Raw genomic sequence first — 15605 nt, forward strand, 5'->3', positions numbered from 1 at the left:
CTACGTTTATTAACTAGCATGAACCTGCCCCTGACAGGACAGTGTCCTAGACTGTCTAGCTAGCTATCTTAACTGTGTTAATTACCGGCATGCGTGTGTTATCGGCAAATGTTCACGTTGTCATGCCAATCCATTCATAAACTTATGTATACTTGTGCATATCGATTGGAACTTCGTAAATGGAGTTTAGAAAAAAACTTCTTCTTTACATGTTCTTACTGCGTTCGAGAATGAGGTAGATCTCTTTACATATCGTGTATCATAGCGGCAGCGACAGGGGACAGAGTAGGAAACAGTCTGACAATCTGACCGTGTAGGCTACTGGGCTGATTAACTGAAACACGGAGCTGCCGGTAGCCCTGCCCGTTGGAAACAGCATGTGAACCAAACCACTTTGAGGAATAGGGGGAACATGATTTTTCAACACTTAAAAAACACATTGTTTTACATCTATAATTAGCACCGCTTGTGTCGTCGTATTTTTATTAAAAAAAAAAAAAAAAAAAAAATTCAATGATTGTTGGGGGGGGACAACTTTATGGTAGGGGGGGACATGTCCCCCCCGTCCCCCCCGGGATCTCCGCCTATGGGCATGGTTCCTAAAGAATAAATCAAAGGTCCTTGTCCATTTCTGTTGAAAAGTTTTATCCAACCAGAGACCGGATTAAAGTGATGACATCCGGTTTTAATACACATTCTCTGGCCATACGTTTTCCCTACCGACAGCGTCGTATAAGAGACTGGGCCATTGTGGTAAGCCGTTCGGTTTTGTATGTTCGGCTAGACGATTGTGGCAAGCCATTTTTTTCTTAAATTGGCTTCTGGCAAGACTGGGGACGCCTAGTTTTCTCACTAGCCTTTGCTTCGCTGCTGGTAAGTAGGAAAAGTCTCCTGCTTTTATCTGAAGGGTGGGTTCCCTTTTCTCTTCTATACTAAAGTTTTTTTGTGTGTGACTAGAGCCTGTTTTTTGTGTGGGAAATAACTGGCAATAGTGAGGTATCACGTTTACATCTTTGAGGGGTTTAATAGAGGCCTGTGTGGAATTGTGTAGGGTCTAATTTTGTGGGATTGCTTAAGTACACTGTGTTTTGTAGTGCCCTGTTTACTGTTGGGGGTCAGGATGTCTTTCAACATGGAGGAGTTTGTTGCTCAGCCCTCTGAGGAAATGTTGAATACATGTACAAAAGAACAGCTAATGCAAATAGCAGAGCATTATGAAATTGAACTGACTAGTCAAATTAAAAAGACAAAGGCTACGGTGTATGAAACCATTAAGAACCTTTTGACTGACAGAGAGGTACTGGCGGCAAAAAGAGAGGACCCAGTTACAGCCTCGGTCTCTGACACCTAGATCTGATAGTGAACTCAGGCTAAAGGAAATGGAGATTGACAAAGAATTCGCCTTAACAAAGTTGGATTTCGAAAATATGGAGCGGAGGAGGCAGTTCGAAAATGATGAGCGGCAAAGGCAGTTCGACCTCCGCCGGTTAGAATTAGAACTTGCAGCCAAAGGAATTCAAATTCCAACCTCTCCTGGTGAACAGTCACCGTCTCATACAGCATCAAGAGACATTAGTAGATACATCAGGATGGTACCACCCTTCTCCGAGAGGGATGTGGATAAATACTTCCCTCATTTTGAGAGGGTGGCTACCTCCCTAAAATGGCCCAAAGAGATCTGGACCTCACTACTCCAGTGTGTGTTGGTAGGCAAGGCTCAAGAAATCTATGCCTCTGTGCCTCTTGAACAGTCCGTGGATTATGAGGTGGTAAAGGCTGCGATTCTGAAGGCGTACAAGTTGGTTCCTGAGGCATATCGGCAGAGGTTTCCGACAGTGCAAAAAGTGGGACCAGCACACCTACATTGAGTTTGCTCGTGAAAAAGAGCGCTTATTTAATCGGTGGTGTACCTCTCAAGAAGTAGACTCTCTGGAGTTACTTAGGGAGCTCATCCTCCTTGAGGAGTTTAAGAACTGCGTCCCTGAAAGGATTACAACATACCTAAATGAGCAGAAAGTTAAAACACTGGCTGAAGCAGCTGTGCTGGCCGATGAGTTTGCTTTGACACACCGTAACATGCAGCCCACCACAGGCATGAAAATCCCTCACCTTTCGGCGAAATTCGCCGTTTTGAAACCAAAATAGGTGACCTACGTGAATCGTGTAGATTCGATGAGCAATTTTTTGGGGGGGGGGGAGGGGGGGTGTAGGTATTCATATTCAGTGAACTGCGAACAGGTGCGCTTGCTAGAAGGGAGTGCAAGTGCATGGAAATATTAACGCGAAGTTGCCTTGCATCACCAGTGCAGACCACCATCAGAAGCTGAAAGCACGCCTGCTGAAGAAGAGAAAGGGGCGAGGCTGAGACGTGGCAAAACAGCGAAAGCGGGCCATGAGCAGAGGGATTGTTGGGCGGAAAGTTTCTGTTTAAGAGTAAAAATGACGGAACAACCGACAAAACTAAAGTTGTATGTAGCATTTGTCAAGCTGAATTTAGCTATCACTGAAGCAGCTCGTCTTTAAGTTATCACCCGACAGTCCCAGGTTAGATGGTCGCCAACCCACACTCCACAACTTCACTAAAATAACTAGACCAGTCCGTGAAAAGGTTACCAACGCTTACGCAGTTTAGGTTGCCGGTGACTGTCGGCCCATCAACATAGTTGAGGACGGTGGGCTGTCTGAGGTGATTCGAATTCCTTCAGGGGACAATTCTTACCATTTACCGTCGCATACATTCCTTGTATGACGGCGAGAGAGCACGAAAAATTCAGCTCCTCGAACAAGCTGCCAGCGTCGCCCTTACTGGTGACAACTGGACGTCAGTCAGAAATGACAATTACCTGGGTGTCACAGCTCATTTTATTGACAATGTATGGAAATTGAGATCTTTTGCATTGGAAGTAAAAAAAATAAAAACATTCGCGACATACAGCGGAGGACTGTGCAGAGGAATTAATCGACGTCTCAAACAGATGGGAGATAAGTGGCAAACTGACCACTTTAGGCACTGATAGTGCCCGTATTATGTTGGCAGCTGCTAGGCTACTTCCATTTTAACATCTACCCTGCGCGGCACACAGTCTGTACCTGGCTGGCACTTTATAGGTATGAGTTATAGGCCTGAGCCTCTTTGAAAACACAGTTCTGCGTGTAGTTTTGTGTTAAAAAAAAAAAATACAATTAAACAACTGTCTGAAAGTGATTACTCGTTAATTTATAAGATTTAGTCTTTAGAAGTCAAACAAAATTTTAATCACGATTCATTTAGATTAATGCATTTCAAAATGCGAGATTAATTAGTTAATTTTTTTGTATCTATTGACAGCCCTAATTAAAATCTGAATTACATAACATTGTATTGGCTGTCAATCATGATGGAAGAGTAGACAAGTTAAGTTACAGCATGTCCACCATCTCTTGTGGGGGCTATGCATTAAGCCATTTGTGGTGCCCTTACCACTGCCTCTTATACTGTATGTTAGACCCAGTGACATCAGTGCATAATACTTAGTAAGGAGGCCATAATAATTTTGGACTCATGGCTGAAGTTAAGTTTCTCCAGCTCTCCCCAGGTTGGCAAAAAAAGCATCTCTAAATGCATCAGATTGATGCTTTAAAATATGGAATATTAAATGTTTTCTTACGGGGGAGCATGCCCCCGGATCCCCCTAGAGGGGTAATATCCTTCTCACCTTTTTCACCCCTGACCCGTTTTCATGCCTGCCACCAGATCGGGTGACTGTTTTAGGAACAGGGCTCCCTACCAGGGTGTGTTTTTTATTGCAGAAACCCTGGACACAAAATATCGGACTGTCATGCATACCAGAACGACCAATGTAAGACTGTGGCTTTGGTTGCAGCTTCTCAATGCAGGACTAACTGTGGCTGTGTTGGAAGTGCCTGTTCGCATGAGGGTGGTTCTAGCGAGAAGGCGGACTACTCTCCTTTCATAAGCATAGGGTCAGTGTCTCTGCCAGGCCAAAGTAGTGTGCCTGTGCGCATCCTGAGGGATACAGGGGCTGCACAGTCTGTCCTGTTGGGGGGAGTGCTGCCTCTCAGCCAGGACTGCCACAGGAAGTCATGCACTCGTTAGAGGCATTGAAATGGGTTTTAGAAAGTTGCCTTTAAATCATGTTCAGCTTTCCTCTGGCTTAGTCACCGGCCATGTAGTGGTTGGGGTGTGTGCATCTCTGCCTGTGCCTGGGGTAGAGTTCATCCTGGGAAATGACTTAGCTGGGCGGAGGGTCTGGGAACTCACTAAGGTGGCACCGCCAGCCGTTATGGTAAGCGTTCCACTGGCGTCTGACACGCTTGGTGGGTGCGCAAAACATTTCCCTCCTGTTTTTCCCATTTCTGCTGTTCCTACAGCTAAACAGCTACAGGAAGCTGAGGAACAGGAGCGGTTAAGTTGTCGTTCTGAGGTGATCAGTAAAACTGTTGAAGGTAAGAGGGGTGCTTCTCCAGTCAACAGCCAGACTCGCACAAGAGGGAAATTTAACTGTGTCAATGGCCGTTCAGTTGTGGGGACTGAATCTGGCCCAGTGGAGTTGATCCACACCGGACCTGGGAATGGTCATAGTGTCTCTGACTATAGGGAGTCAGACACTGATTGTAGCACTAAGCAGCCTCCTGCTAATGTGCAGGGCTATATCGGTGGCTCTAGGCACCTCTATCAAACCCGTGCTGCTGCAAAGAAAGCGCTAGCGAAATCAACATGTAAGATGCAGCGCTCTTTCGGTCGCAACGCACAGTGTTTTGAGAAAGGGGATCAGGTGCTATCCTTGCTGCCCATCAGTCCTTTTCGAACTAGTTTTGCTGATCCCTACACTATGGGGAAGTGTTGTTTGGATCACGACTGTTGTAATTAGTATGCCACACTGTAAAAAGAGAGGTGCGGCTTGAATAATAGTGGTTCTGTGACATGTTCTTCTCTTGTCTCTTCAGTTTTTTAAGGACCCAGGATGGTGGGGCCCGGAGATGGGATGGGGTCACGGGGCTCTTTTCTTTTTCTTTCAGGTTTCCTGGGAGGAACCTTCTTGGGGAGGGAGGTGTTACGACCCCCTGTGCCCTGCGCACCCTGCCTGCAGTCCCTATACTGGCCATATGGAGGCAGCAGGCTGTGGACCTGAAATGGAGCATAATGAGCGGTGATTATCCACACCTGGCGCCAGGAGTGGATATAAAAGCACTGCTACGCCTGATGGGAGGCCCCCTTCTCAGCTTCGGCTACTCACACACACTTTTTGTCAACGCTCCTACTCACCTACATACCCACGACACGCATCTTTGAGAACCCCTAGACTTTTCAGTTCGATCAATCATTTTGTTGTTAATAAATAGCCGTTTTGTTACAAGATACACCGTTTGTCTGTGTCTGCGTATTTATGTTGCGACCCACGAGCCGGTCGTAACAACTATTATGCATTTTTTTCTACATTATGGATGTAGGCTGATCTTTTGGATGTTATTAAGCATGTGGTTACAACAGACGTGTTACGCAGATCTTCCCAGGCAGTGGTATAGGCTATCTAGCCCTGATCTGAAGCAGATTCACCAGATATGCACCAGTTAAGGGTCAGAACGGTCCCAAAGGTTCACTGCTATTTGGACAGGTGCATTTCCAGAGAATGCAGATGCGATTGCAGCGCAGCAGCAGTCAGGGATCGCATACCGTAACTATGGAGGATTATCGGGGCCATAACTAAATAAATAAATAAATACATAAATAAATGAATGGTTAAATACTTGGATAAATACATAATTAGATAACAAAATGAATAAAATGAGACACTAAATATATAAATGTTACATGTACTCGTGTGTGTGTGTATATATATATATATATATTTACGTTTTTGGCTCAACTTGGGCTCTCTTGCTACTAACGTGGCTGTGTCTCCATTTGTCTCTGTTTCTCACTCTCACACCTGCCATTGAATGTGAGCACCCTTTATTAAGAACCACTCCCACATTGACGTTACTCTGACGTGAATTAGAAATTGCGTTCATTACATAATTAAAGTAGCATGAATTAAGTACTCTGCTACACTACTTGTGTGTATATATATATATATATTTACGTTTTCATGTGTTCACATTTATTTATTTATACTTACATTCATTTATTTATACTTACATTTATCCACGGTGTAACTTGCTGCAGCAAAATAAATCTGTCGTCCTCCGTCACCAAGTCAGGGGGCGGGTTAAACCCTCTTGCGTGAAGTCCCGTATCGGTATTAAAATGAACCGGTCTTTGCCCGATTTGAAAGTTATGAACCGGTTTACAAGCGTTTGTCTCTTCGCTAAGTTGCTACGCAAAACACTCACTCGCTGACCTGTTGCATTTGATCTCAGTCAGAACAATGACAGCAAAGCCCGCATAGTATAAGCCAATCAGGCTGTATTCTCACAAATAATGCCCAGAGGTACATGGAGGTATTATATAGACCTGGAGAGAATGACTGATTACAACTCCCATTCATTTCAATGGCCAATGCTATGCTAGCTACGCTATTCATTTCAATGGCCAATGCTAGCTACTTCAGCCAAGGAAGATAAATTGTTGTTGATTGCGTGATTCTACAGACATCCTTAGATTTAAATAATTATAATAATAATAATAATAATAATAAATAGGATAATATTTGTATCATTAACAATTATGTTTAACATTTATAGTCATGAGTCCGAGACCGAGCCATCGTGATGCCCTAACATAAATAAAAGCACTATACGAACACTGCAAATGGCAGTAAATAAATAAATAAGCACTAAACTCAATCGCGTGGATATAGCCATAGTGGAATAGAATCGACACATCTACATTCTGCAACAGTACTTCAACATGCATCTTTTCTTGTATCGTATTGTGCCCATGTATCGAGATACGATCGTCTTTTTCATGAGATATTCACACCCCTAGCCAGGGTCGTAGCTATAGGGGGTGCAGCAGGTGCGGCTGCACCTGGGCCCGTGAGGTGTCGGGGCCCGTAGCCGAGCCCAAAGATATACACGCGTTAAATAACGAGCCCCCTATCGGCGAAGGTTGCATAGCGGGCAAACCCTCGATGCCTTTATAGCGTCAAATTGTCTCGGGTCTACTTATGTTCAAATGCGCGCCATTTGAAGAACGAAAGTAGTGTCAAATGCTATATATACACTTGAAAAGGCAAACTTATCTCAGTCATGGTTGTGATTATTTTTTGGGAAAAAGTAGCAATTTATAACAAAATCATATGCTTATCCTACATACACTATAGAAACTATCAAAACACTATTCAATTAAATGAATAAGTTCTTATTTTCTTTGGTATTTTTGCAGAGAGATGGAGTGTGGGGGAGGATAGAGGACTGTAAAGTCAAAGAAGGCTGACAAAAAAGTTGAAAAAAGAGTAGGAATTGGCTTTCTTTCTTCTAATAATTCATATGACAAACGGAATTAAGGATTGTATGGTGGCACAACGGTTGGCGACGTCGCCTCATGTGCGGACAACTCAGGGCTGAAACACACCAGACGCGTTTCTAAAAACGCAGACGCTTCAAAATCCCCTTGGCAAAGGAAATTGGCACATCTTATAGTCGAAGCGTGAACCAAAAGTGAACGAACGAACCACTTCGTGAAGCACTTGACTCAAACGAGGCTTCGGACGTCACCAGTGACATCATTTCGCCAAAACAATACAAGTCTCGATACGAGCTCCGTCTGGAAGTGCTTCACTTTCGCGACACAAGCTTCGAAGTCTCGGTGTCATTCGTAACATCACTAGACAGACGTTTTGATAGATAGATAGATAGATAGATCATGGATACTTTATTAATCCCGAGGGAAATGTAGGTTTTGCCTTGACATATATAGCTCATCATCGCCTGGGAGCTTTTCACCACTACAACAACGTTTCCTGCACATCTGCTATCATTCAAGCTGCCGTGCCCCTATTTAACCGTTATAATTTAAGAGTTGGGTAGCCGCCGAGCGCCTGTTTCATTGTATGTGTTTATCAGATGTGGGTAAAGCTGTCGTACCAAATAATGTCATCAGTGTTTTTAAGAACGCTTCAGCACTTTCACCGTCTGTTTCCGCGTGTCATAGCGCTATCCATGGTTCTGATAACTTTCTCTTTGACCTGTCTACTTTCCCAATACAATTGCCGAGGTAACTAATTCGACAGCAATTCCAACACATTGTTTCGAAAATATATATACAATATACATACGCCTAATGGTGTGTGTGCATAACTATTAACTAGCGTGCACTAGGGCCAGTCATAATAGCATGCACTGGGGCCCGTCGTAACTAGCCTACCTTACGCCACTGTGACTCTTGTTTATAAGTTAGAGTGGTATTTCGGACACTTCCAGGCGGAGCTCCGTATGGAGGCTTTTATTGTTTCTGCGAAATTATGTAACTGGTGACATCCGAAGCCTCGTTTGAGTCCGCTAGTTCAAGAAGTATAAGATGTTTCAATAAGATGTCCCAATTCGCATCTCGAACTCATTTAGCGGTAGTTGGAGAGTTAGATTATTAAAGATTTAGGCATGGGCAAGGTAGAGAAAGTCGTCACCCGTTTGGGAATTATTTGTTTTGATTTCTCCCAATAAGGTATGTTTGTAGCTTGTATGATTTCCCTGACATTAGCCTATTATTGTGATATTTCATGTTGCCCTGCTGACCAGTTGTCTAAAAGCACTCTCACTACCCTTTGTTTTACAAAAGCGCTGACCAGTTGTCTAAAAGCACTCTCACTACCCTTTGTTTTACAAAAGCCCTGACCAGTTATCCAAAAGCACTTTAACTACCCTTTGTTCCAATCGCATACAGACGACGGTAAAGATAATAAGCTGACGCTTTTATCCAAAGCCACGAATTAAAACTCGGGAATTGAGAGAGGGGCGTCCGCGTGTAGAGCGACGTCGCCACTAGTTGCGCCACAGTACATGTAGTTCAAATGTTTGGTTTTAATTTTATTATGGAGCTTACTGAGCTTAAAAAGCTAAAATGAACGAATGTATTGAACTAATATTACTTTTGTGTGTATGCATAATCTTGTAGCAGGCCTTTCCGCACCATGTATTGAACACATTCACTGTTCCGAGAATCTTTCCTACATCGTATTTTTATTGACCAGCAGGTGTCCCTAGAGTGCATTCGAAGCCTCGAGAAATGAACCACTTTTCAACACACCTGGCTGGAAAGCTTCAAGGTTTCATGAAGCTTCATTTCGCAATCACTGCTACCTGGCGCCCATAATCTGTTATTTTTGAAGCCGTCTACACTTTTGATACGGTATGTTGAGTTTGTGTCTACGTTTTACGGAAATGGAAAGAATACCCAAACAATTTTGCCTTAAGTGTTAAAACGGCTTGCTATAGCCTCCAGTGGGCATGCCGCCGCTGGCTCACACAGAAACTGATTGACTTTCGGTGGCGACTACAGCAGGCCTTCCTAATGTGTCCGAGGTGCTCAGTGAGTTGGTGTCAGAAATCAGATATGTCTTTGAGCTGTGAGGCAGCAATGGCAGAGTGCCTACTCTGTGAAGTCGGAGTGTGTGTGAACCTTCTCTTTACCACTCTGAGACTTTGCTGTCCTCACTGTGTGCAATCCAACACAGCGTTCTGTTATCAGTCATTGCATGTTTGCATAACAGCATAGCTATCTCTACGTGCACACTCCTGGCTCCTGTACCACACGCAAGAGTTCACTTTTCTGAGAAATGGGTTTGGCTGAGACAATAGGTAGGGTTACAGGTATGAGTTAGTATGCTTCTTCTTCTTCTTCTTTGTATTCTCTTGATGAAGTCCTCACACCAATACTTTTAATAGTCTTATGAGTAACTTTAGGACATGTAGGGTGTCCTCCCCCTTAATTCTGAGGTCAGCAAAGGTCACACAGGTGCATTGTGGGATAGTTTGAATAGGGTTGATGAGGTCAAAGCGGGAAAGTATGTTGGAACTGCGCCAAGGAGCTGCTCACTCTAAGATTCTTGCCCGGATCTTGTGTGGATGGGGGTAGGACCAGTCCAGATCTGGGTCGCAGTCGGCTGCTTGCGGGTCAGGCTCTGATTCCTGCTCGGAGGAAGGGGCGGTTGGATCAGGTTTTTGGGAATCTGATCCTCCTCAGGCAGCGGGAACCAGATCTACTTGGGAAAGTGACAAGTGGGACCCTTTATAAACAGAGGGATACAAAGCAGAGGCACCTTTTTTTGGGGAGAGTGGGGGCAGACACGGAATAAATGTAAAGAACAACTACCCCCCCCCCCCATGTCTGCCCCCTCTCTCTTTCTCTCTCCTTTTCACACTCTTCCTCCCTTTCTCTCTCACTTTTTTCTCTCTGTCTCCCTTTACTTCCTTCAGACTCTGTTTGCCTCATTCCTGCAGTCAAGGGGAGGAGTAGGTTTTGTTTCTGGCCTACTAATAGTTTCTGGCCTACTAATAGCCAAGACTAAGAGCTAAGGTGCCACGTGGTCCCCTGCCATGCCAAAAAGCTTAATTGCTCTCTAATTAAATGTTCTCCATAATTGCTACAAAAAAAAAAAAACATTCTAAACACTAATCACACTTAAACACTCAGAGGGCACAGGAAATAAAAATCAATGAATATTCTAGAATGTCACGTTTGGAATTCCTTTCTTTTGTTCAGTATAGTATGGTGGCGTAAGTAAACCAGTTATCCTCGACTTAATAGAGAGGCTATAATTAACCTATGGCCTTTACCCAGCGCGTATCTCTTGAATAGGTTTTATTGACATTCTTGAGACGAGCAGTGCACAATCAAACATGTGCTAGCGTGAATCACAAACTCTCATAATATTTCAACTGCACTATGAGTATGGTTTCTCAATCTTTTGTCTCGGACGCATTAGCTGTTTCCCCCCCTGTATGGACTTCATAGAATAGTGGATATTGATTGAGGAGTTGTAGAATTGAGTACACAGTGTCTGAGTAATGCGTGCCCTCCGAGCTACTTCGAGCTACTCCGAGCTACTCCAAGCCACCCCATTCAATGGATGCCTTGGTTATGGTGCTTCAGTGCTTTTGGGGCGTGTGTCCTTTTGTTGGCTGCCTGCCTTTTGTTTATGGCGATTAAGAGTGGTTTGGAATTACTAATGCTCACTCCATCCTGTGTCTAAAACTGAGGGAGAAAAACATCAATCCTCACCAAGCCCAAGACCTAATACCATACACAGAGGAGAGGATAATACCTGTGTCAGGTGTCCACAGTTCAAATAATTTTTGCCCCTCATAATCGCCTGAAACGTACCACACCTTAGTCATTTATAAGTCTGTGCAGTGTACAGAAGGCTAGACCTCAAGTCTTACCTAAACAAATATTTGAACATGATTTTGTCAAACTGAAACCCAACTGGAGGAAATGAGGGAGACAAAAAAAACAAATACATCAGTTACTGCTCCCGGTGCCACCTTAGATGGTAACTTAATTTTATTTTATTTGTACTTTTACTCTCTTTATTTGAACTTAAATTCCGTTGGTCATGCTGAAACCCAAGTGCAGGAAACCAAAGACAAATAAATGTATCAACTACTGCTAATAATAATAATAATAATAATAATATTGCACCTTACATGAATAAAGACTCAACAACAGATCAGGGTCAGACTGGCCTCAGATCCAGTGGAGACTCAGCCTAGCTGGTGTCTGGACCCTTGATTACTGCTCTGCCAGTGGAAATTCATCTGCGTGTGTTGAAGTCACCTGGCGATGGCCGGAATGGCGGGCGATATGCGATCCCCCCTGTGTCCCCTGTGAGAGAATGACTATTGTGTTACAGAACCTTGGCGAGACAAACGCGGTGGAGGTGGTCGGTTACGGAGCAGGGCCCTGCTGGACACACACACACGCACACACCTCATTGAAAGCTTGAGAGCCACCTTTTTAGATTGTTAAACCTTAATCAGAGCTCACGGGGCTTTCCGCTCCTGTTAAACATGGACAGCTACCAAAGTATGGAAAATCACTTCACTAAAGACTGCATGCTTGTAACTTCTCTCGTACTTCTTTTACATTTATTTATTTGGCAGGTGCACTTCAGTTATAGGTATGTTATTAATCTGTTATTAATCAGGTGCACTTCAGTTATATGTATGTTATTAATCTGTGGGTCATCTGGAACTCAAACTCCTGTAAATGTCATTAACATTTGGTGACTCCTGTTACAAAAGCAATTTAGTTGAATTCCCTTTAAGAGCACGACTTCCACGTTGAGAAAAAAACAATTCAGGACACCTGTGTAACTCTTGTCTGGAGTTTGCGTGCAGATTTTGATCGTTGTCTTGGGCTAGAGAATGGCATGGCTCTCTCCTTTGATCACACCCTTGCATTGTCATGGAAACCTATTGTCATGGATTGCATTGTCATGGAAAGATAGGCCTCTCTTTGTCATCCTAAGAGGTCATGTGTCTGATGTATGTGTGCAAGCATCTTCAAAGATCCCCGTCTGTCCTTCATATATGCCACTTGGTAGACTAATCTCTGTATGGGGCATTACATTGCTCAGGAGTAAGAGATATGAAAGTGGAACAAGATGACGGTGAACAAGGACGGTTTCAAACGGTTTTCATTCTCTGCACTGAAGACCCTGTTGCTTACCTGACCAACAGGTTTGGTTGCTTTGTGTTTTATAAGACCACAGAATCTATGAGGGCGAGCAACAGTCTAAATTTCACTACAGTGCTACTGGGTGTTTAAGGATGTTTAGACTATTATAGTTTTGGGGATGTACAACATCTTTTATAACATATTGAGATCCCAAGTCTTTAAATGAATAATTTTATTATGGAAAAAAAATCAACTGGTAAACGTTAGTAGAAAAAACAACAGATATGGATTCAGTCATTAGAATTTATGAGTTACAATGAGGCTTGCAGAATCAAACTAGATGAAATGCCTGTGCCTCCAAAAACTGAGACTAAAAAGTTATTTTAATAACAAACCTCTACAATACATATATGGCATCAAGAGAATACATATATACATACATGTTGTAAAATGCAAACAGTTTTGGCAATGGACATTGTAACCAGCCAAGGTTTACCACTGTACTGCAAATAAATATAAATAAGTGCTATACACAAAGTAGACAAAACATGAACTAACAGCCCTTTTACCAATACATAAAGGCAGATCATTAAATCAACAAGAAAGAATTTAATCTTAATTAGCGGTATTACACAGGTGTAAGCTGTATTCCATTGAGACACACATCATAACTTCATCAGCGGTCTACAGAAGAGATTATGGCCAGTCAAAGACAATGTCTTTTCACTCTAGCCATGGACCATTGAAATGCAGGTTCAGCCCATATTGTCCCTTTATGACATTACCGGCATATTGGAATGATTGAATATTGTGCAAGAGAAGCAAGCCAAGCCCCTTGGTGGAACTGGGTCAATATTTGTTCATGCACAACAAAGACTCCTTGTGTCTAAAGAATAATTCTAATGCTATTCTGACAGTAAGCTGGAGTGTATCCATCAAACATCAAAATAGTTTTATCAAATGGATTGTATGCGGTGATATATATGTGTTATTACATGTTGTAACGTATTATAACAGATCGTGGGGTAGTGGTTGGCATTACAGGTAAAACTGAGTTGACAGGACTATTAAGTGCTACCGTTTGCTAATGGTGAAGTTCGAGTCATTTGCGTACTTCTTAAGTGCCACTTAGCCACGGCCATAAAAATGCTAGATAAGTGCATCCTGTGAACATGCTGGAGTCATTAGCGGTCTTTGACCAGGAAGAGGAAAGGCAATGTGGGAAAAATTGGCAGAGCATGTACGCCCAGATGCAAATCACCAATGGGAGGGAGAGAGGTCCTATCATGCAAGAAGAGCACTATGCAGTCACTCAGGAGCCAGGCCCTCCCTATTCACTACACACAGGATGTACATAACCTACCCAGTGATTGACACGAGAGACACAGAGCTGTTTATAGGAAACAAGACGTGTCAAAAATGATCTGGAAGAACAAACATTTTTGCATACATATGGGGAACAGGTAACAGGTGGCGGAGGAGGAGGAGGAGGAGGAGGAGACAAAAACATTACGAGTGGCAGATAGAGAGATGGAGAGATGAAGAGATAGGGCAGATAGAGAGATGGAGCATTTGTATCCTTCTCTCCCATTTTGTTTGTGATGCTTCCAGAATCTTCCTGAGTTAAAAACACTGACTGAATGGTTGCTGTGAAGACCCCCCCCCCCCCCCCCCGCTCCCTCCTGCCCACTGCCCCCTTAGTTTCCTCCTTCGTCGCCTTTAGTTCATCAGGGCCATGGTGCTCTCATGCTGGCCACCGCACACGCCAGAGAAGAACTCCAGCGCCAGGCGCACGTGGACGGGCACGAACACGTAGGAGGTGTAGATCACCATGGCGACCATGGTGAAGAGCACGGTGTTGAAGATGGACTTCTCCCAGGGCTCCAGCACGTAGATGCCGGTGATGAGCAGGTACTGGTAGTAGAGCCAGCCCAGGTACTCGCGCATGTTCTTCGTGTCCATCCCTGACCTGAGCCACTGAGGCGGGCACACACTCTCAGGTACACACTCTCAGGTACGCTCTCTCAGGTACACACTCTCAGGTACGCTCTCTCAGGTACACACTCTCAGGGACGCGTGCCAGAAGGAGGAGGAGAAGGAGGAGGAGGTGGTGATGGTGGGGAGGGGAACTCTGCGAGTAATGGAGGCGTTACGGGCACAGGCAACAAACACACACACACACACAACAGAAACACAATGGACAAAATAAACAAGCGAACAAACACACAAACACACATAGAGAGAACGAGAGACAGAACAAAAACAAAGGACAAACCACACATAACTTATTATGTAAATAAACAAGGAAGCTTAAAAGCAGCTGATGCTGATGCCATTTACAGCATACGATTTGATCCATCTCAAGACTGATTACTGTCACTTTTCTCTACATTCATCTCCCTTCTTAATGTTTTCATGCATCACATTCGATTGAGAGGGAACTGTCTACATCATAGATTTGTTTTACAATAGAAAAGGACACGGTAACAAGTGACCCAATAGAGAGAGGAAAGAAAAACATGACAAACTTGACAAAGCCAGTATACCCTGAAAACATATTTTCTCATACCACACACCTTTGAATAACAACAATGGGTGGCTACAAATGTTTACAAAAAGCGAGCGTTCTGTTTATGACTCTGTAGGTGGTATTACAGATTCCGGTTCAGACAACGGGTGATGTTTGCGGGTGAAAAACACACACACACACAGACACGCGCGCACTCACACACACACAGACGCGCACACACACACAAAAGTACAATTGGAATTGTGTTTATAAGTGATCTCAGGGGTAATTAAGCATATAGCTCAGCAGATCTGTGCACAAGGCAATGCCCACGGGGTGCAATCAAACATCTAGCATGGATATGGGCTTCCCAGGAGAATGGGAGGGGGAGAAGTGCACCCCCCTCTTCAGACACACATACACACACACACTCAAACGCTCTCTCACTTTCACTCTCACTCACATACACACACACACTCAAACTCTTTCTCACTCTCACTCTCAAACACACACAAACACACACACACAAACTCTCTC

General features: G+C 43.7%; 1 protein-coding gene across 1 annotated transcript; it reads right to left on the reverse strand.

Annotated features, from left to right (window-relative positions):
• Nucleotides 1-14239: 14239 nt before the first annotated feature.
• sptssb (serine palmitoyltransferase, small subunit B) lies at nt 14240-14789 on the reverse strand. The gene has a single exon (XM_012838340.3). It carries the CDS (start codon nt 14519-14521, stop codon nt 14279-14281), a length of 243 nt encoding a protein of 80 aa, XP_012693794.1. The 5' UTR covers nt 14522-14789; the 3' UTR covers nt 14240-14278.
• Nucleotides 14790-15605: the final 816 nt, after the last annotated feature.

The sequence above is a fragment of the Clupea harengus genome, chromosome 9 (assembly GCF_900700415.2).
Source record: "Clupea harengus chromosome 9, Ch_v2.0.2, whole genome shotgun sequence".
In the NCBI taxonomy this organism is placed as follows: Eukaryota; Metazoa; Chordata; class Actinopteri; order Clupeiformes; family Clupeidae; genus Clupea; species Clupea harengus.